This window comes from Corvus hawaiiensis, chromosome 10 (assembly GCF_020740725.1).
Source record: "Corvus hawaiiensis isolate bCorHaw1 chromosome 10, bCorHaw1.pri.cur, whole genome shotgun sequence".
Classification (NCBI taxonomy): Eukaryota; Metazoa; Chordata; class Aves; order Passeriformes; family Corvidae; genus Corvus; species Corvus hawaiiensis.
In genome coordinates, this window is record NC_063222.1 from 1,951,908 (window position 1) to 1,973,008 (window position 21,101).

General features: G+C 57.8%; 2 protein-coding genes across 2 annotated transcripts; one reads left to right on the plus strand and one right to left on the minus strand.

The window, feature by feature from the left end:
- Positions 1–3,601: 3,601 nt before the first annotated feature.
- Positions 3,602–7,035, minus strand: LOC125330885 (serine/threonine-protein kinase pim-2-like). The gene is made up of 8 exons (XM_048314630.1): positions 6,688–7,035; positions 6,030–6,405; positions 5,657–5,878; positions 5,452–5,555; positions 5,310–5,360; positions 4,628–4,994; positions 4,087–4,263; positions 3,602–3,762 (listed from the first exon to the last, which is right to left on the minus strand). The coding sequence occupies exons 1-8, from the start codon at positions 7,033–7,035 to the stop codon at positions 3,659–3,661; spliced, it is 1,749 nt and encodes a 582-aa protein (XP_048170587.1). The 3' UTR covers positions 3,602–3,658.
- Positions 7,036–14,362: 7,327 nt separating this feature from the next.
- On the plus strand, positions 14,363–17,738 carry LOC125330886 (serine/threonine-protein kinase pim-2-like). Its single transcript, XM_048314633.1, has 8 exons — positions 14,363–14,710; positions 14,993–15,368; positions 15,520–15,741; positions 15,843–15,946; positions 16,023–16,073; positions 16,389–16,755; positions 17,134–17,310; positions 17,635–17,738. The coding sequence occupies exons 1-8, from the start codon at positions 14,363–14,365 to the stop codon at positions 17,736–17,738; spliced, it is 1,749 nt and encodes a 582-aa protein (XP_048170590.1).
- Positions 17,739–21,101: the final 3,363 nt, after the last annotated feature.

A 21,101-nucleotide genomic window follows, 5' to 3' on the forward strand; every position in this document is an offset into this window, starting at 1 on the left:
CCAAGGGCTGAGCCTGGGGAACCATCAGATCCCCTCCCCTGGGCTTGTTCCGCAGTCCCTTGACATTTGCCTAGGGGAATGAGCAGGGGCCTTCAAGAAACTGGTTTAAGGCCACATGTTTCCATGGCAGCACCAGTTGTTTTCCTTGCTGGCCACCATCAGGCCAGCTAAGGCTTTATCGTGATTTCACATCTACCAAAACCCAGTGCTGATCCCAAAATAGGGGTGGAAAGAAATACTGCTCTTTTGGGCAAACAGTGTTGCATGCTGAGTCAGCAAGGAAAGACAGAGAAATAAGTTACACTTAGACTAGGAGCCCAAGAAGAAAGTGAATTAAACAAGTGCCAAGTGGTTTATCTGGGGTATGCACAGAGTAAGACAAAAGCTGTGTGAGAAGGGAGGGAAGGTCTCACAAATGCCTTTTGTGGCTGTTGGGGTGCAGTGTTAGAGACAATTGAGTGCAGAATAAATAAGCTGCATCACAGGAAGAAAAGGGGGCAGTGACCATAACTCTGTGGCAGGAATAGGGCCTGTGGTGGGTGGTGAGCCAATTTGCTGGATGCCAGCACCCGCTGGTGACAAGTGTCTCTTGCAGGCAGGCGGCGCAGGATTACGTGCTGTGTGAAGCCACCACTGGGAAAAGCACAACCGCAGAGCCAATAACAGAAACAGTCCTTACTTGTGAGTTTATTGATCCCTCTATAGAAGTATCAGCCAAAGAATTCCCTTTCCGAGTGGAGAAGGTAAGTCTCTGGATTGCAACCTGGCATTTAACAGCACAGCTGAGGAGGGTGTGTGTTGCAGTGGGGATACTGCAACATGCATATACCAAACCAGGAGTCCTGTGGAAAGGAATTATATATATGGACGGATTCTTGGTAGATGTTTCAGAGAGATGTTTATTTCTCCAGCTGCATGGCCGGGGCTCTGCCGAGGAACTGTTCCAGTCACCGGACCAAGGGTCCTTCTGCCCGCGCAGGGAACACAAACCAACCAATGGGAACGAGGCTGAGCAGGGGCAGGGAAACCCCGTGTCTGTGCCCTCAGGGCCCCTCTCCCAGGGCTACACGGCGGGGGAGGGACCCCAACAGGTGTGTGCTTGTGTTAAAGGCCCTCTTTTTACCCTTCCTGAGGCACTTTGTAAAGTGGGTGAGGATGCTTTTAGAGATGAGACTGGTGTTTAACTTCCCCAAAGTAAAATTGCAGTAACAGCTGCACTGCCAAGGGGGATCGTGGCCACTTACAGAGAAATACCAGTTTCTCTGCTCACTATAAAGGGAGATTTTTGAGGATCCTCTATTACCACAGGCCTGGTTCCTACGGTATATCACCGTGTCCCGCAGCCATAGGGAGGAGGAGGAGGAGAAGATCCAACAGGCAGGAATTGTGCAGCAAGATTGATTTCTTTAATTATTTTACTAACTCTTTTATAGACTTTTTTCTTCATAGTCTAATTGGACAAAGGACCAGCCACCCCTTGGGGGTGATTGGCTAAAATCCTAAAACATCCATTGTCAAAATATCTTTCTACTATACCATAAACAAGACTTTCCAAGGTTGCAGGTGGCTTGGTTGTTTACATTCCCTGCTACCGCTTCTGTGAGAGAGAAAAATCTCTCACCGACTTAGAAAATAACAAGAAAATCCTTGCTAACAGCATTTTCGTACCTACAATCCTCCATGGCAGGGTGATGTCTAAACACTGATACTGTAGGGAAGCTGGGGAAAATGGGGATTCCTGTGAATTCCTCAGGCTTACAAGGAAAAACCCATCATCTCCTGTGTCTCTTTGCCTTCTCTGCTGTTGGCATGAATGCTTTATGGTATAGCTATATGGTATAGCTCTGTGCATTTCCCCAAGCCTCACCTGCCTCAAAGGACCCCCAGACATCCTGAAGCTGCAGTGACGATAACACTGGGGCAGAGCAGGTGCCCTTTAGTCTCTGGATCCCAACTCCTGCGTCATCTTTCCTTCTCCTGCAAGTTGTCTGAAAAAGAGATGTTTCATTATTTGGTTTCTGTAGTTTCAGGCCTCTCCTCTGGTTCCCAGGCTTCCATTGAATCACAGAATCCCTGGAACAGGCAGTTCAGATGTAATTAGAAGCTTTTCAGCTCTCCCTGATTCTGCCTGGCTTCTGCTCAATGCCACACACACTGATTTATCACGTACTATAGCACAGCACCTGTTTGGTATCAGTACATCCAGAACTAGTTTCCCAAACTCTCTGGTTTCTTTAAACCATGCAGGAAGCCCAGCACAATGCATAGAAAGGAAAGAAGAGCCTAGGCTGATCAGAGCTTTGAAGCCACAGACACCTTGTCCCTGTAGCAAGGGCAGCAGGACACAGGTTGCAGATGAACTCCTTTTATGAGGCTGCTAGAGCCAATAAGGTTGTAAGAAATGACTGTACATGAGTGAAGATCATCTAGTGCTGTTCTGCTCAATAGAGAGACAAAACTAGAGACAAATGCTCTGGATTCACTTTCTGCTTTAGATCTTGTTCAAGCAGCTGCCTCCTCTCAGGGGCCTATTCCCTCATCTGTACGTGGGAGTGTTTCCCTGTCCCCCAGAGGATGCTGTGGTTTCTAAACATGAAAAGCATCTGCTATAAAGAAAAATCTCCTGGAAGGGTAGAAGCAAATAGAAAGGGTAATAGAGATGGATGCCCTTCTGGGGCTGAAAAATGTGAAATGCAGCAGAAGCAGGAGGAGGTCTGTGGCCACTTGAGGTTGTTTTTCCTTGTCTCCCTCCCTTGCTGGCCAGGAGGTGCTATGAGCATTCAGTGATTCTTTGTTGGCATAGCAAAGTCTCCAGAAGGGAGCTGGGGAGAAATACCACTCCTTCCCCCCAGTGTTCTAAAGCTCTGGGCTACACGGTGCAACAAAGTTACCAAGAATCACTCCGTTACATAACACAACTCCCGAATGTGAGACGGGGTTAGAGGCTGGTAACACCAGGGGGGTTCCCTTGGAGTCCCTAGGGATCACTTTCTCTGCCGCTCCTTCCTCTGCAGCGGGGGTCCCCTCACGCTCTTTCCCTGCCCCAGCGTGGGAGGCTGAGCCTGCTGGAGGTGTCCATCTGTCCCAGAGTCTCTTTTGGCATCTGCGCATCCCTGCACAGCTCCTGTAGACACTGCTGTCCCCTGAATCCAGGCAGACCGGGCTGCATTTGCCTGCTGCCAGTGTGAGGGGAAGAAAGAGCAAGAGTTCATTAGGGCTTGACCTGAAATGACATTTTGGTGCTTCTGCTTTTTGTCACAGCTTTGGAACCTGAGCAGCATCTCTGTCCCTGCCACCCGCTGGCCCTTGGAATGCACACATGAGCCCACGTATCACTTCTGGTGAACCCAAGTGGCCGCGTCAGTTTGAAAGGGCAGCTGTTGTTTCACTGTTGCATTTCTTGGCTGGTTACAGCCCCTCCGGCCTGTACTACAGCCTGTGCTTGAAGACACAAAACTGCCATGATGCCTTGAGGAAAGGCATCAAAAGCTTGACAAAGGCTGAAGGGAACACTCTGATTACCCCTTTTCCCAAGAGGGTTCTTTAGCTGAAGTTGCTAAACAGGACCAGACTTGACACCGCGGCATGTTTTATTTCTCGAGCCCTCAGTCCTGCGTGGGACTCGGTAACCGGGTGCTGCAGAGGCTCCAGCAAGGCATCAAAGACGCCTGCCCCGCACCCAAGGGTGGCGCAAGATCTCCTCCAGCGCTGGCCTGTCCGCGGGGTGCTTGGACAAACACCAGCGGATCAGATGTTGGCACTCTGGGGAGAGAAGCCAGAAAGCGCCGGTCACTTGCAGAAGGCTCCTGCCCAGCTGCTCCCGGTGCCCACAAGGCCCGGGCCGTGCTGCGTGTGCTCAGAGCTGTGCCGGCCTCCCGGTTGACTCTGCCCTTTGCGGGACAGCGGCACGGCAGGACACGCACCACCTCCTTCAGCCAAGCGGGCCACACCGACCCTGTTGTCACGGGCTGCCTCCTGCGGCCAGCCCTTGAGGGCAGATGGGCCTCCCATGCAGCTGCGTGAGAGCCACGCTGGGCTGCGCGGTGCCATCTGCCAAAGCCTGCCTTCTTGAGGCCGGACACCAACCTGGAGAGACCTGCTGCCAGAAGAAGAGCTGCCCCGACACGATGTCACGGTCCTCCTGGAAGGGCATGTTCCCGCAGACCATGACGTACAGCAGCACGCCCAGGGACCAGATGGTTGCCGAATGGCCGTGGTAGCAGCCAAGGCAGATCCACTCGGGTGGGCTGTACATGTGTGTTCCTAGGGGACACAGGCAGCGCTGTCCAGGTGCAGGCTGCTGGCTTCCAGAAGCAGGGGCTGCACCGGTGGCCACAACTTCCCCCCGAGGCCACCGGGCGTCCCCCAGCCAATTGGCCAAAGCCAGGAAACCATTCTGCAAGGCAAACAAGGCCAGCAGAGCAGCCCAAGCCCTTGCGGGCCTGCCAAGCCGAGCGGCCGGGGCCTGGCTCTGTGGGCAGGGCTGGCAGCCAGCTCCTGGGGCACAGCATCTGCCCCGTGCCAAAGGGCAGCCGGCAGCCGGCTGAATGCCGCACCCCACAGCCCAGGAGGGAATGGGGCCATGCAGTGCCTGGCACTGGGAGCAGGGCCCGGCCTGTGGGCTCACCGGCAAATCGCGTGAAGGCCTGCTCCTGGAGGAAGGTGCCACAACCGAAGTCGATGAGCTTCAGGCCGCCGCTCTCCGGGTCCACGAGGAGATTCTCTGGCTTGATGTCACGGTGCAGGACGCCACAGGCGGTGCAGTGCCGCACGGCCTCCAGCACCTGGCAGAAAAGCCAGCGCGCCATCTCCTCGCACAGGAACCCCTGCTCCAGCAGGAAGGCCAGGAGATCCTGCGATGGCTCCGGATGCTCCATCACCAGCAGGAAGCTGTCAGGCAGCTCAAACCAGTCGAGGAGCTGGATGATGTTGTGGCAGCCAGAGCCCACCTTCTCCATGAGCACGATCTCCATGGGAACACGGGTGCCGTCGGGCTGTGAGGAGGAGACAGTGCCTCCAGCAGGCCTGATGCTGCCCCGTGGCTCCGCTGCCCCGTGCCTGGGATGCCCCAGTGCCCCCTTGGGCAGCCTCCCTGGTGCTTGGGCTTCCTCCCGCCCAGGGGATGCTCGGGGGGTGCCCCCCTGCCCGGCCCCACCACCGGTGTTCGGCATCCCCGGGCCCGCCATGCTCCGGCTCGCACGCTGAGCCCACGCCCGCTCCCCCCGCCCTGCGCCGCCTCCCGCCCTCGGGGCCCGGCCTTATCCCTGCCCGCCGCGCCCCGCTCTGTCGCGGTGGCCCCGCTCACTCACCAGCTCGTACCACTGCAGGACGCTCTCCCGGGCCACGCGTTTGATGGCCACCTGCAAGCCCACGAGAGACGGGGCTGAGCTCAAGCCCTGCCCCGCCCCGCCCCTGGCCCTCCTCCCGCGCCCCGCCGTCCCGGCCACTTACCGGGCTCCCGTCCGAGAGGCGGATGCCCGAGAAAACGGTGCCGAAGCCACCGCTGCCCAGCTGCGGGCCCAGCTGGTACAGCTCCTGCAGCTTCTTCTTTTGCCCTGCGACCGAGACCGAGCCATCAGCCTTGCTCCCAGGGCCCCCCCGGCCAAGTGCCCGCGAGTGAAGCGGGCCGAGCCACCGCGGGCCACGTTGCTCTGACCTGCTTCCTGCTGCGCGCCGGGCAGCGGCCACCGCCTTGCAGCCGTCGGGCTGGCGAGCGGCAGAGCTGGGGCAGGGGAGCGCGCAGAGGCGGCTGCAGGAGCCGGAGGGCAGCGGGGCAGGGCGGCACCGTCGCTGTCCCCGGCGTCGTGGGCTGGACTCTGCTGTTGAGGACTGCCGGGGCTACAGCCCGAGGACTCGCACAGGGGGGTGTCAGGAGCAGCTGCAAACCAGGGAGGGGTTTTTTGAAGCCGTGGCCTCAGAAGCACTGGAAACAGCCAGAGACTCTGCTGCTCTCAAGGGCCCTGGCCTGGCCTGGGGATGCCCCTCAAGAGCCCCGAGGGAGCCTCAGACAGCTCCTCAGAAGATCTCACCTGCTACCAGAAAGGCCTTCCTGGTAGTCGGTGGCCATCTCGGAGCAGCTTCCTGGAGATGGACGAGCCTCCTGGGTCTCTTGAGGGTCGTCTCCGCCACCAGGCACGAGCTGTTGCCAGCTGGCACAGCCGGCACAGCGTCCTGGGAGCTGTGGGCTGGCAACTGCTGGCTCCAGCTCACTTGCTGCTCCGCCACCTGCTCCTGAGAAGGCTCCCCTGGATCGGGCTGGGCTCCCACTTGGACTTCTGGGCTTTCCCTGGCCACATCAGTTGTCAGGGTTGCGCCCGTATTGTTGAAGTCCGTGAGTCCAAGGGAGCTGGGAGACCTGTCCACAGGCTCTGCACCTTCTGCAGGCTGACAGGTCTCACTGAGCGTCTGCGGGGGATAGAGGCTGTCAGAGATAGCCGAGGCTCGTGGCAGGATGGAGGATCTCTGACAGCCTGAGCTTCTTGCCTGGATGGCGGGTCCCTCGTGGTGTGCCATCCTCGCAAGGGTTGAGGCTCTCCCAGGGACGGAGAATCTTGCTGGGAGCAGCCTCTTGAAGGGATGGAGGCTCCTGGAGGAGCTGGACGAGCCACAGCAGGGCAGGTGGCCTCGCTTCAGCAGCTCCTCCAGTTCTTTCCACAACGCCTGCCACATCCCAGAGTAGAGCGGCACCCATGTCCCATTGCGAGCCCAGAGCAGCAGCATCAGTTCCTGCAGCTCCTGGGCCACTGCCATGCAGGGGCCGCAGCTGCAGGGGCTGTGCAGGGGGCTCGCGGGAGCACGTGGCCGCTTGCGAGGGGTCGCCCGAGGCCTGGAGGACCTGGGAGCCACAGGGGCTCCTCGCTTCCTCCGTGAGCCTCTGGGCTGCACCCCGGGGCGCTTGCGCCTCTTCAATGTCCGTGCCTGCCGCCTCCGTGGTTGCCAGTGGCCAACGGCCCACCAGACAGCCACAGTGGCCAGCAGCAGGACAAGCACAATCACCAGGATGGCACCGTCACACATGGCTCCGGCACGTCCCATCGCGACTGCACTGGCAGCTGCAGGTGCTGGCCTGTGTTACATAGCGACTGCGTGGTGATGTCACAGTGCTGTGGGCTAGGACAGCCGTGTGACATCCCAGCCCTGCCTCTCGCCAGCGCTCAGCCCCTTTGTGCCGTCACAGCCCTGTGCCCACCTCAGGGATCAGCAGAACCAGCTCATCTCTGAAGATGCACATGGCCAGAAAAAGCCTGGCAGTAAGACCAGGAGCTCAGCCTGCTGCAGGGAATCATTCCCTGCAGCAAGTGGCACATCAGGAAGAGTGCTGCTGCCACCAGTGTCAAGCCCATGGCTCCCAGGACACTGCAGCGGTACCAACTGGAAACACCCACTACTTTGTTCCTGAGAAGATCTTCCAGAGACAAAGGGAGTTGAAGTTCCTGTGTCTCTGGGGAGCTCTCCTGAACTGGCTGTCGAGGGCAGGAAGAGTTTTCTGTAACAACTCACCGACTTCTGCGTTGCCTCTTTTCTAAATAAGTCAGGATTTCCCAAGGAGTGCTCATGGTCCTCCCACTGCTCTGGTTTTGACGGGCACAGGGTTCCTTTTTTCCCAATTGCTGGCACACGCTGGGTTCAGATTCACGATGGGAATGCTGTGGATCAAACAGGGGTGGTTTGGTTTCTGCTGAGCAGGGCTTGCCCTCTTCAAGGACTTTGCAGTGTCCCTTGGTACAGTGCATGTTTTCCACTGGGAAGGGAGGGAGGAGTGTTGAAGACAGAGGCAAAGAATGCATTAAACACCTGGGCTGTGTCCCTGTCCCTGTTTGTGAGGTGACCATCCACATCCTGAAAGGGGACAATGTTATTTCTACAATGTTTTTTTCCACTAATATATTTAAAAACACTCTTTTTATTGTGCCCCACATTTCTTCCTCTCCAGCTGAGCTTTCACTGCACCAAAGTTCTCCCTACAGTGGCAAGAGACATCTCTGTGGAAGGAATGAGAAGGAGGTGTCTTTACAAACTATCTGTGGGCCTGATGGTAGATAAAGCCAGATACTGATAGGTGAAAGAAGCAAAGCAAGGAACCACAAATTCCATAGGAATTCCACTAATTGACACAGACTGTTACTCACTCAAGACTCTGCTAATCCCTGGATTTAGAGAAAAAGAACAGAGACACAAGGAAAAGAATGAGGGTGGGGGGTACACATTAGAAAGGGGGTTTGTATTAAGCCATTCGGGAAGTCTGTACCTCTCAAGTACCTCAGCCAGTGGGGAAGGAGAGAGGGAAATGCAGCTGGGAAATTAGGAGAAAAAGGAAGCTGCGTCCTCTAACAATTTGAGAGATCCCATGGGAAATGCCCATGACTTCTCCCTTTATTCAAATAAAATAACAGGACTGCTCTGTCTCTTGTTTGGACATAAACCTGTGGTGTTTGTGGATTAATTTTCCTGACATCTGTATTCTTCTGCTGACCTTCCTTCCACTGGGCACACAGCTTTCTTTTCCATCCTCTTTCCCAGAGAAGATGCCTTCTGCCTCGTCTGCTTGGCTTCCGACATTTGGGAATCGCCTGGTCCTGCGCCCTTAGGAGGTGATGTTTCAAAATTGACCAGCACTGATGGACCCCAGCACCTGCAAAAACATTGTCCCTGGAGACCCTGCTTACCAGTTCCGTGAGCAGTCTGAAGTCTGCTCTCCTCATGCCCCGAGCTGAGGTTTTGCTGGCCCTTTTCCTCTTGTCAGAGGTTGGAAACTCGATTTATCTGTGGTCACTGTGGCCAAGACGGCCGCCAGTCCCCACTTGGCTCAGAGCATGTGGGACTCAGGCGGCGGCCTGGCTCCAGGGGGGCTGAGCTGGAGAGTCCTGGGCTGTGGGGGCCTCCCCCCTTACCTGGGAGGAGGCTCCCTGGGGAGGAAGAAGGGTCTGGCATGAGCCACAAGGCCCCTGGCCAAGGGACGGTAGTGGGGGACATGTCCGTAGCGGATGCTGTCTGGGAGGAGCTGTGGCAAGGAGTGGCTGTGGGGCTGGGGCTGTCACAGAGCTCAGAGAGGGTGTTCCCCCAGCCCAGCAGGCAGAAAGCCCCTGGCTCACAGCAGGAGCCAAGTTCCAGGTCACCAGGAACAGCCCCCTCCCTCACCAGTGCTCCCAGCCTCCCACAAAGGTTGGTTATGCCCATGGGTGCTGCCAAGGTTCCCTATGGGAACAGGGCTGGACACCCTAAAAAGGGGAATCAACACCCCAGAGGCAAAGCCAGCGCAGGGGGGAATGAGTGGGATGAGTGTGAGAGGACCACCTCTACCCCTCCCATCCCGCACCAGGGAGCAGGGACCTTTCTGGGACAGCTCCAGGAGGATATTCAGGACCATCCTTTCCTGGGACAGGGGTGCCAAGGAGATCCAGGAGGGATCAGTGTCCAGACCTGTGTCCTGGGACACCTTGCACCCTGTTCCCCACAGCCCTGATTTTCAGGAAGGAGCCACAGGAGCCTCCTGGCCATTGATGGATTTTTCTTTCAGGAATTCACTGTGGAGCTCGTTTCTCTTTTTTTTCCTCTTTCTGAGCTCCTGTAAACACGGCATAGAGCTGGAAGGGGCGGGGCGGGGCGGAGAAGACCCAGCTGGGGAAGTCTTGAGGGGTTCTGTGTCTCTGGCACCCTGCTTTCCTCCTCTCCCTTTCGTGGAGGTGTGGGCTGGGAACGGAGCATCTTCCCCGCGTGGCCGCGGTGCCCCGGATCCCTGCCCTGAGTGGAGGGACAACACCGGGCGCCTCTGGCCTGCCCCACGCAGCCAGGGTGTCCCACAGAGCTCCACCAAACCCCTGCTCTTGGCCGCCAGGGGCCTAATTAGTGACGTATTAACGAGGGACGAACTAAGGTCACTAATTAGGGAGGGGAGGGGAGGGCGGGGAGGGGGCGTGGCCAGTGCCTGAGAGGTGCCGAGGGGGCGTGGTCAGAGCGGGGGCGGGGCCAGCGCTGAGGGGAAAAGGGCGGGAAAAGGCTCGGTGCTGCTGAGGGGAAGCGTCGGGAAGGAGGGGACAGAGGGATGTTGTTGGGAAAAAGGGAGACACAAGAGCTCTTGGGGGCCTGAAACCACTAACAGTGGTGGAGGGGAGCCCAACACACTCCTCCTATGTATGCCTATCCTTTACACAGGGGAAGCCGTGGCTAAAATCCAGGAAAAACAGTGCTGTGGATCCAAGGAATCAGAAGCAGGATCTGTGTGAAGGGTGCCCCTCACGGGAGGCACATGAATCGAACTGAGCGAGGCTGGGGCAGGAGGGTCACGCCCAGCAGAGAAGGGGGACCGTCTGTCCATGCCAAGGCCCAGGGCAGCCCTGTCCCGGGAAATGTGCAGGGAGCGGATCCTTGAGCTGCTGCACGTTCGCGCTGCCCTCGCTCAGCCGGGAGCCCCCTCATTGCCCAGGGGGAGCTGGTGGCAGTGGGGAGTGGGAGAGGGAAAGAAGCGGACAACAAGGATCCGTCCTACACCTCTATGGACTCCGACACCGTGTTCATGGGCTGTGCCAAATGGCTGCCCTGTTGGGAACAGAACCAGAGACCTCCATCAATATCCTGATTTACTGCTCCAGAAAAAGAAAAATCCCAAACATTAATTCCAAGGGGGATAATTGAATATCACCTCGGCATCTGGAGATCTATTACCTGAATCCAGTCATGAGTTTCCTTCAGGTCTCCTCCCTCGGGACCAGTTAAACAGGAAGTGGGGTTAAACCCTTCCCCCCTACTTAATTCTAAATCCTCCTGTTCCATGAGAGGCTCTTTTGGTCAACAAAGCCTCAACTTGATGTGAAGCTTAAGGGTTAGAGAGCCTCCTGCCGCCCTCAGTTACCATGAAAGCCGTGGCTGCACAATTTTGCAAACAATGGGACCACCCCTCGCCGAGGGGTCTAACATTTCAGAAGAATGGGCCATCGGCCTTCAAGTACTGCCCCGTGGTGTTCTTGCACTAGAACTCCTCTGGCGTGGTCCTGTTCAACATCTACATAAAATGCAAGTACTTCTTCCCTGTCTGGAAGGACTAGGGCAGGAGCCTCAGTTCATCTGCTTTTTAACACTTTAAAATTCTGCCAGGTTCTCACCTGGCAGGATAGCAGTGTTATAGGGAGACATCCGTGGCTCCAAAAGACCTGCCTTTAACAGGGACTCAGTAACAGGCTGTAACCCCTTCCTTCCCTCCTGAAAGAGGGTATTGCTTTTTAAACAACACTTGTCCTGGTGGCTTCAAAGTGATTTGGAGAGGTTCCATATCTAATTTTCCACATTTCCCTGGAACTACCCACACTTCTGGGTTTATTTCAGCATAGGCCTTCTCCGGCATTTGACAGACAGTTACAGCAGTAGTAGCTTCCTTATCACCTTTCACAATATTAATTTACATTCCCAGTTTAGCCATCAAATCCCTTCCCAGTAAATTACAATCACAATCAGGAACAAACAGAAATTCATGCCTTTCAAACCTATCCCCCACATTTACCAATAGTGGTTGAATAAAATGCACCTGCTCCTCTATCCCACTTGGTCCCTGAATAATCAAAGAACTTCTTGACAGTTTCCCTCCTTAGGCCTAAAGTTGCGAGTGGATCGAGAGGTCCCGTGTGTCCCAGGGAACTGACTTGCTCTCTGTCCACACCCAGCCTGCCTGTTAGCAAGGGCCCCAGTGTGGTGAGTCCCTGGTACGATGGCAGCCCCTGACACCCCTAACAATCCATTTCCATCAAACGGTGGCTCTGCGGTCACTCCCGCATCCAGTGTCCTTCTGCCCTGCAGATGGCACTGATCCCTTCCCCATCGCCGTTTCGATCGGCTCTGCTCTGTGCTGCCCACCCCATCCCCTGGATCCTGGGGGTCCCCTTGATCCCTGAGGTTTATAACCCAAATCCTCCACCCTGGCGCCACAAGCCAATCTGGTGCAGGGCCATCTGCTGGATCCCTGCCACCTGTGTCCTAGGGCCTCTTGGTGTCTTGTACTGGGTTCCCCTCCAGTTATGCCAGGGTGGGACTGTAGGAACAATACCTCCTTGTTTTTCCTGCCCTGGAATCTGGGGATACAAGGGACCTCCTACTTTGTGGCACTGTCTGCCATTCCCAGGGCCACACAGAGATACCCAGGGACATGCTGGAATGATACTTCCTTGCTCCATGGCGGCTCCCAGTGTCTTTCAGTGGCATCAGTAGGAGCTGAAGATGGCCTGGATGCACTCCCCAGCTGGTGGTTTGCAGGTGCTCCCCCACCCTGGGCCACCCATCTTCATTGAGGGTGTCCCCAGCACTGTGGCACTGCCAGTATGTCCTGTCATCCATGCTGGAAGCCAGCTCGTGGATGGAGACCACCATGGGGCCCCAGGATGTCCGGAAGTTGCCAGGAAGAGGGAGTGGGCTCCGGGCTGGGTGGTGGGATGCCCAACCCCACTACCACAGCCCCTCTGGCTCTCACCTAAAGGTTTCAGGGTTCTCCTCTGCCACCACCTCCAGCACCCTGAGCAGCATGGAGCCACCTGGGACCCTTACTGAAGTGGAGTAGTGGAAGTATTTTCCCTGAACTGTGTTGGCAGAAGAGGAGGGCAAGGATGTGCAGAGCCATCTGTCCCAAGGTCATGGCTGTGGGGACAAGAGGACAGCCGGGGCACGTGGTGGGATGGCATCTGGCACCACCTTGCCCATCCAGGGCACCCTGAGAGCCAGCAGTGCCGAGACTGCAGCGCCTGGTCCTCTGAGACCAAGTGCGTGGTCCTCCCTTTCCCTTCCCAGCCCCTCATCTCCTCCCCTCCCTGCCTTGCTGGGCTCTCCTCACTGCCTCCTCTTTGACCTCCTGGAGCAGCTGCTTATGGATGGACCCTCGGTGGCGACCCCCGGACAGGTCCATGGCAGGACGCTGGGGTTTGGCGCCTTGTTGGGATTGAGGGGTCCCTCCAGGCACTGAAGCAACTGGAAGACCAGTTGTTGCGGGGCCACTGGAAGGACAGGTGTGGCCACCACGTTTGCACTGGGGGCGGGAGGTCGCTGGGATCCCACGTCCTGTCCGCCGTCTTTCTCCCAGCTTTCCGTGGGTGGCTGACACTCAGCTCAGCCCTCCATGGCTGTGCAGCCCACCAGGGCCAGCAGGGCCGCGATGCCCAAAGCCATGGCAAGCATCCTCTCAGGACAGGCTGACCCACTCAGGATGGCAGAATCCTGTGGGAGTTGGGCTCTCTGGGCATCCTCTCTGCTTTTAGCTGTTGCCAGTGTCCTTGTCCCACAGACCCTGGCTCTGCCAAGTACCACCAGCTTCTCTGGGTGCTGAAGGGTGTCCAATGGGGGAGGCAGAGTGGTGTGAGGGACAGTGATCTTCCATTTGGGATTGCTGGATATTGTTCTGGGCCCAGCCTGGACCAGAACAATATCCATGAGGCTGTGGCATTGGATGGGATTCATCCCAGTATGTCCCAGCAGGAACCCTCTAAATCATCTACCCAAGCTCCTGAAAGCCCAAGGAGGTCCATGCTGGCTCAATGCTCTCCAGCTGTATGCGACTTGACAGCAAGGGCTTGGACTTTCCAGGAAACTCCACCCCTCTTAATCTAATCTTGATTACAGGAAAAATGGTGGAGAAGGTCATACTTGGCACTACTGGGAAGTGATGGAAGGACAATGCCAGTGTCAGCCGTAGGCAGCGTGAGATAACAGAGGGAAATTCTGGTCTACCTGATTGATTATCCTGCTGCCATAAGGTCACCTGTCTCATGGGTGATGGGAAGGCATTGCAGGTTGTATTTCAGGATTTTAGGAGGAGTTTTGATCCTATCCCTCACAGAATCCTTCTGGAGCAGGTGTCCAGATGTGAGATGAGCAGGGACAGGGTGTGCTGGGTGAAGAACTGGCTGATGTACTGGTTTTCAATGGGATAGGATCCATTTTCTTCCCAGGAAGTGGGACAGAGTTGGATTTGGATTCAGGATGGGAATGTGGTGGATAGCATGTGGGTGGTTTGGATGTTGCTGAGCAGGGCTTGCCCTCCCCAAGGACTTTACAGTGTCCCTTTGGACAATCCATGTCCCATGCTCCTCCAGCAAGGACGTGACACCATCATTGTTCCCCTCCTCATTCCTGTGTCCTACTTAGACAAGAATCTTCCACCCACTCTGCTCCAGAGGGCCCTCAAGTGCCCACAGGGAGCCCCTTTCTTCCTCCTGTGGCACTGGAGAGCACTGGGGTGAGGCAGAGCTGTGACGGCACAAAGGGGCTGAGCGCTGGCGAGAGGCAGGGCTGGGATGTCACACGGCTGTCCTGGCCCACAGCACTGTGACATCACCACGCAGTCGCTACGTAACACAGGCCAGCACCTGCAGCTGCCAGTGCAGTCGCGATGGGACGTGCCGGAGCCATGTGTGACGGTGCCATCCTGGTGATTGTGCTTGTCCTGCTGCTGGCCACTGTGGCTGTCTGGTGGGCCGTTGGCCACTGGCAACCACGGAGGCGGCAGGCACGGACATTGAAGAGGCGCAAGCGCCCCGGGGTGCAGCCCAGAGGCTCACGGAGGAAGCGAGGAGCCCCTGTGGCTCCCAGGTCCTCCAGGCCTCGGGCGACCCCTCGCAAGCGGCCACGTGCTCCTGCGAGCCCCCTGCACAGCCCCTGCAGCTGCGGCCCCTGCATGGCAGTGGCCCAGGAGCTGCAGGAACTGATGCTGCTGCTCTGGGCTTGCAATGGGACATGGGTGCCGCTCTACTCTGGGATGTGGCAGGCGTTGTGGAAAGAACTGGAGGAGCTGCTGAAGCGAGGCCACCTGCCCTGCTGTGGCTCGTCCAGCTCCTCCAGGAGCCTCCATCCCTTCAAGAGGCTGCTCCCAGCAAGATTCTCCGTCCCTGGGAGAGCCTCAACCCTTGCAAGGATGGCACACCACGAGGGACCCGCCATCCAGGCAAGAAGCTCAGGCTGTCAGAGATCCTCCATCCTGCCACGAGCCTCGGCTATCTCTGACAGCCTCCATCCCCCGCAGATGCTCAGTGAGACCTGTCAGCCTGCAGAAGGTGCAGAGCCTGTGGACAGGTCTCCCAGCTCCCTTGGACTCACGGACTTCAACAATATGGGCGCAACCCTGACAACTGATGTGGCCAGGGAAAGCCCAGAAGTCCAAGTGGGAGCCCAGCCCGATCCAGGGGAGCCTTCTCAGGAGCAGGTGGCGGAGCAGCAAGTGAGCTGGAGCCAGCAGTTGCCAGCCCACAGCTCCCAGGACGCTGTGCCGGCTGTGCCAGCTGGCAACAGCCCGTGCCTGGTGGCGGAGACAACCCTCAAGAGACCCAGGAGGCTCGTCCATCTCCAGGAAGCTGCTCCGAGATGGCCACCGACTACCAGGAAGGCCTTTCTGGTAGCAGGTGAGATCTTCTGAGGAGCTGTCTGAGGCTCCCTCGGGGCTCTTGAGGGGCATCCCCAGGCCAGGCCAGGGCCCTTGAGAGCAGCAGAGTCTCTGGCTGTTTCCAGTGCTTCTGAGGCCACGGCTTCAAAAAACCCCTCCCTGGTTTGCAGCTGCTCCTGACACCCCCCTGTGCGAGTCCTCGGGCTGTAGCCCCGGCAGTCCTCAACAGCAGAGTCCAGCCCACGACGCCGGGGACAGCGACGGTGCCGCCCTGCCCCGCTGCCCTCCGGCTCCTGCAGCCGCCTCTGCGCGCTCCCCTGCCCCAGCTCTGCCGCTCGCCAGCCCGACGGCTGCAAGGCGGTGGCCGCTGCCCGGCGCGCAGCAGGAAGCAGGTCAGAGCAACGTGGCCCGCGGTGGCTCGGCCCGCTTCACTCGCGGGCACTTGGCCGGGGGGGCCCTGGGCGCAAGGCTGATGGCTCGGTCTCGGTCGCAGGGCAAAAGAAGAAGCTGCAGGAGCTGTACCAGCTGGGCCCGCAGCTGGGCAGCGGTGGCTTCGGCACCGTTTTCTCGGGCATCCGCCTCTCAGACGGGAGCCCGGTAAGCGGCCGGGAGGAGGGCCAGGGGCGGGGCGGGGCAGGGCTTGAGCTCAGCCCCGTCTCTCGTGGCCTTGCAGGTGGCCATCAAACGCGTGGCCCGGGAGAGCGTCCTGCAGTGGTACGAGCTGGTGAGTGAGCGGGGCCACCGCGACAGAGCGGGGCGCGGCGGGCAGGGATAAGGCCGGGCCCCGGGGGCGGGAGGCGGCGCAGGGCGGGGGGAGCGGGCGTGGGCTCAGCGTGCGAGCCGGAGCATGGCGGGCCCGGGGATGCCGAACACCGGTGGTGGGGCCGGGCAGGGGGGCACCCCCCAAGCATCCCCTGGGCGGGAGGAAGCCCAAGCACCAGGGAGGCTGCCCAAGGGGGCACTGGGGCATCCCAGGCACGGGGCAGCGGAGCCACGGGGCAGCATCAGGCCTGCTGGAGGCACTGTCTCCTCCTCACAGCCCGACGGCACCCGTGTTCCCATGGAGATCGTGCTCATGGAGAAGGTGGGCTCTGGCTGCCACAACATCATCCAGCTCCTCGACTGGTTTGAGCTGCCTGACAGCTTCCTGCTGGTGATGGAGCGTCCGGAGCCATCGCAGGATCTCCTGGCCTTCCTGCTGGAGCAGGGGTTCCTGTGCGAGGAGATGGCGCGCTGGCTTTTCTGCCAGGTGCTGGAGGCCGTGCGGCACTGCACCGCCTGTGGCGTCCTGCACCGTGACATCAAGCCAGAGAATCTCCTCGTGGACCCGGAGAGCGGCGGCCTGAAGCTCATCGACTTCGGTTGTGGCACCTTCCTCCAGGAGCAGGCCTTCACGCGATTTGCCGGTGAGCCCACAGGCCGGGCCCTGCTCCCAGTGCCAGGCACTGCATGGCCCCATTCCCTCCTGGGCTGTGGGGTGCGGCATTCAGCCGGCTGCCGGCTGCCCTTTGGCACGGGGCAGATGCTGTGCCCCAGGAGCCGGCTGCCAGCCCTGCCCACAGAGGGGGGCTGCCAAAGCCAGGCCCCGGCCGCTCGGCTTGGCAGGCCCGCAAGGGCTTGGGCTGCTCCGCTGGCCTTGTTTGCCTTGCAGAATGGTTTCCTGGCTTTGGCCAATTGGCTGGGGGACGCCCGGTGGCCTCGGGGGGAAGTTGTGGCCACCGGTGCAGCCCCTGCTTCTGGAAGCCAGCAGCCTGCACCTGGACAGCGCTGCCTGTGTCCCCTAGGAACACACATGTACAGCCCACCCGAGTGGATCTGCCTTGGCTGCTACCACGGCCATTCGGCAACCATCTGGTCCCTGGGCGTGCTGCTGTACGTCATGGTCTGCGGGAACATGCCCTTCCAGGAGGACCGTGACATCGTGTCGGGGCAGCTCTTCTTCTGGCAGCAGGTCTCTCCAGGTTGGTGTCCGGCCTCAAGAAGGCAGGCTTTGGCAGATGGCACCGCGCAGCCCAGCGTGGCCCTCATGCAGCTCTGCGGGAGGCCCATCTGCCCTCAAGGGCTGGCCGCAGGAGGCAGCCCGTGACAACAGGGTCGGTGTGGCCCACTTGGCTGAAGGAGGTGGCGCGTGTCCTGCCGTGCCGCTGTCCCGCAAAGGGCAGAGTCAGCCGGGAGGCCGGCACAGCTCTGAGCACACGCAGCACGGCCCGGGCCTTGTGGGCACCGGGAGCAGCTGGGCAGGAGCCTTCTGCAAGTGACCGGCGCTTTCTGGCTTCTCTCCCCAGAGTGCCAACATCTGATCCGCTGGTGTTTGTCCAAGCACCCCGCGGACAGGCCAGCCCTGGAGGAGATCTTGCGCCACCCTTGGGTGCGGGACAGGCGTCTTTGATGCCTTGCTGGAGCCTCTGCAGCACCCGGTTACCGAGTCCCACGCAGGACTGAGGGCTCGAGAAATAAAACAACCACAAACCCATGCCGCGGTGTCAAGTCTGGTCCTGTTTAGCAACTTCAGCTAAAGAACCCTCTTGGGAAAAGGGGTAATCAGAGTGTTCCCTTCAGCCTTTGTCAAGCTTTTGATGCCTTTCCTCAAGGCATCATGGCAGTTTTGTGTCTTCAAGCACAGGCTGTAGTACAGGCCGGAGGGGCTGTAACCAGCCAAGAAATGCAACAGTGAAACAACAGCTGCCCTTTCAAACTGACGCGGCCACTTGGGTTCACCAGAAGTGATACGTGGGCTCATGTGTGCATTCCAAGGGCCAGCGGGTGGCAGGGACAGAGATGCTGCTCAGGTTCCAAAGCTGTGACAAAAAGCAGAAGCACCAAAATGTCATTTCAGGTCAAGCCCTAATGAACTCTTGCTCTTTCTTCCCCTCACACTGGCAGCAGGCAAATGCAGCCCGGTCTGCCTGGATTCAGGGGACAGCAGTGTCTACAGGAGCTGTGCAGGGATGCGCAGATGCCAAAAGAGACTCTGGGACAGATGGACACCTCCAGCAGGCTCAGCCTCCCACGCTGGGGCAGGGAAAGAGCGTGAGGGGACCCCCGCTGCAGAGGAAGGAGCGGCAGAGAAAGTGATCCCTAGGGACTCCAAGGGAACCCCCCTGGTGTTACCAGCCTCTAACCCCGTCTCACATTCGGGAGTTGTGTTATGTAACGGAGTGATTCTTGGTAACTTTGTTGCACCGTGTAGCCCAGAGCTTTAGAACACTGGGGGGAAGGAGTGGTATTTCTCCCCAGCTCCCTTCTGGAGACTTTGCTATGCCAACAAAGAATCACTGAATGCTCATAGCACCTCCTGGCCAGCAAGGGAGGGTTCTCTCTGCACTTGTGCACCCCAATACGGTATATTTTTGTCAGCTCTCAATTTTCCCTTCTCCACCTTCAGGATGAGAAAAAAGCCTGACTTTGTCTCTTAGCTTTCCTGCTCATGCACAACTGAAAGCTGTTGACATCCTGGACTTGCTCCCATGGTGTTGGGCCCATTGTGCCCCTCCCAAATATCTTCCTCTACCCTAAAAACAACTGATGGAGATGGAAAGTGCAGTAACCAGTGTAGTTACAGGAACAGGCCCGGGTGTCAGCTACAAATCTGTGCTACCTTCTGTCTACTGCCGTGACCTACCGAAACAGGGGTCGGTAAAAAAAAGGGTTTTTTCATAAATGCGCCTGCTCTTTCATTTTTCTTTTCTTTTCTGAGTGCTGCCAACCCTCTTGTGCCCTGAATGGCTCTCCAAGTCTCTACCCAAAGTCCTGACCCAAGCTGTGATGCTTCCAGCCAGGATCCCACCGTGAGGGGATAGCAAGAGTCCTGTGTGTCAGCCCTGGTCTGGAGGCTGAGCTGGGGGTTACAATTATCCCTTTTCCAATGGCCTGTGAGCGATGACTGCCACTTCTCCAAGGGCCATGGCATGTTTCCTCCGGGAGCGGGAGGTCCATTGTTACAAAGCTTCCTTTTTTACAGAGGAAACATCTTCAGTTTCATTTTCTCCCTGTAGTGGAAGAAGAAACATGACTTACAGTTACTATTGTAAATAAACCAAAAGCATTTCAGACAGATTTGTTAAGTAGAAGTTTCTACTCCTCAAGGCACAGCCCCACTCTTTTTACAGGGTTTCCATTGAATGCAGTGTGGAATCTGCTCAAGTAGGAACTGCTGGGTGATGCTTATTGAGATGTATTTTTTCTTTAGGATGCGACTGTCTCCAAACTGGAGGATATTTAACAAATGGTAAGTAAATCAGTGGTGTCTCATTTAAGGTATGGAATGGCAGAGCGATGCAAAGAACTGGTAGAAGCAGGATATGATGTTCGCCAACCAGAAAAAGAAAATGTGACTCTTCTTCACTGGGCAGCAGCAAACAACAGACAGGAGCTGGTGAAGTAAGCCGGGAGGCCCTGTGACAGTAACACAGCGTATTCTGCCACTGTTACCTATAATCACTTTGTTGCTTTTGTACTTGAAGACAGAGGAATGCATTGCCTGAGAAGAAGAGGGCAGACAGCCCGGTTTCTTTAGACGTGAAATCATGTAGTACATGAAATCATGAAATGTTCCCGGGTTTGGTTTTTTTTAACAAAGTGTCCTGTTTTAAAAGTTAAATGTCTGCTAAGGAACTGGGAACCTTCCTGGAATGGCAAGAAGACCGCTCTCTCCAAATCATTATAACTTCGAAAATTATGGGACTGAAAAAATGCAGGAAAGGAGTAGCAGTTCTTTAGCACAGAATATGCACAGAACAAACCCCAGCACACGCACAGGAGGTTCCCCCGGCGAGGGCCGTGTTTGCCCTTTGCTGCAGTTACGGCCACGCCCGGCAGGGGCCGCTGGCGGCTGCGGCGGGCGCGGGGCGGGGCCGGGATCCCGCGCGGCCGGCGGGGGGCGGCGCTGAGGCCGCTGCGGCCGGCAGGGGGCGGGGCCGGGGGCACTCGCGGCCGGCAGGGGGCGCTCCGCTGCACGCTTGGCCCCTCAGCGGGGCGGGGGGCAGCGGCGGCTCGGACACAACGGAGCAAAGGGAGCGATTCCCCGGGCACTCAGGGGACGGAGGACACAGCTCCGGCTCCAGGCGGCACACCGTGCACCGTCTGTGCATTCCCGAGCGGCAAGCAGGCAGGGAAAGCAGGCACATTCGATCACATTGCCGAATTGCAGCGTAGCAAAGTCCCGAAGCCGAATGCACAAAAGCTCCCGCAGCAACCACGCAAGCGACTGCCCCGATCCGCCGGCGGAAGGGAAGCAGGCAGTTTTACACCGCAGTCACTGAATTCCAGGATGCCCGTAAGTCTCGGGCAGAGCGTACACCTTTTGCACAATGTGCGACTGCCTGGGCAGCCTTTAAAAACAAGTGCCCTAAAGCAAAACCCTCCATCCTCCCCAAGGTTTCCCGGCTGCCAAATCCTAGTTACAGTGACAATCCTCTTGGCGCAAAAGATCATGGGATAGATACCTTATGGTTAGGAATCCCCACCCAAGCCGGTGTCCTTCCAGGGAGTTGGAGAGAGAGGGAAGGTCCTCCCCGAGCCTCCTTTTCTCCAGGCTGAGCCCCCCCATCTCCCTCAGCCGCTTCTCCTCAGACTTGTGCTCCAGAGCCTGCCCCAGCTCAATTCCCTTCTCTGGACATGCTCCAGCACCTCAAAATCTTTCTTGCAGTGAGGGACCCAAAACTGACCCCACGATTCGAGGTGGGGCCTCAGCGGTGCCCAAAACAGGAGGACGGACAGTCATTGCCCTGGTCCTGCTGGCCGCACTGTTGCT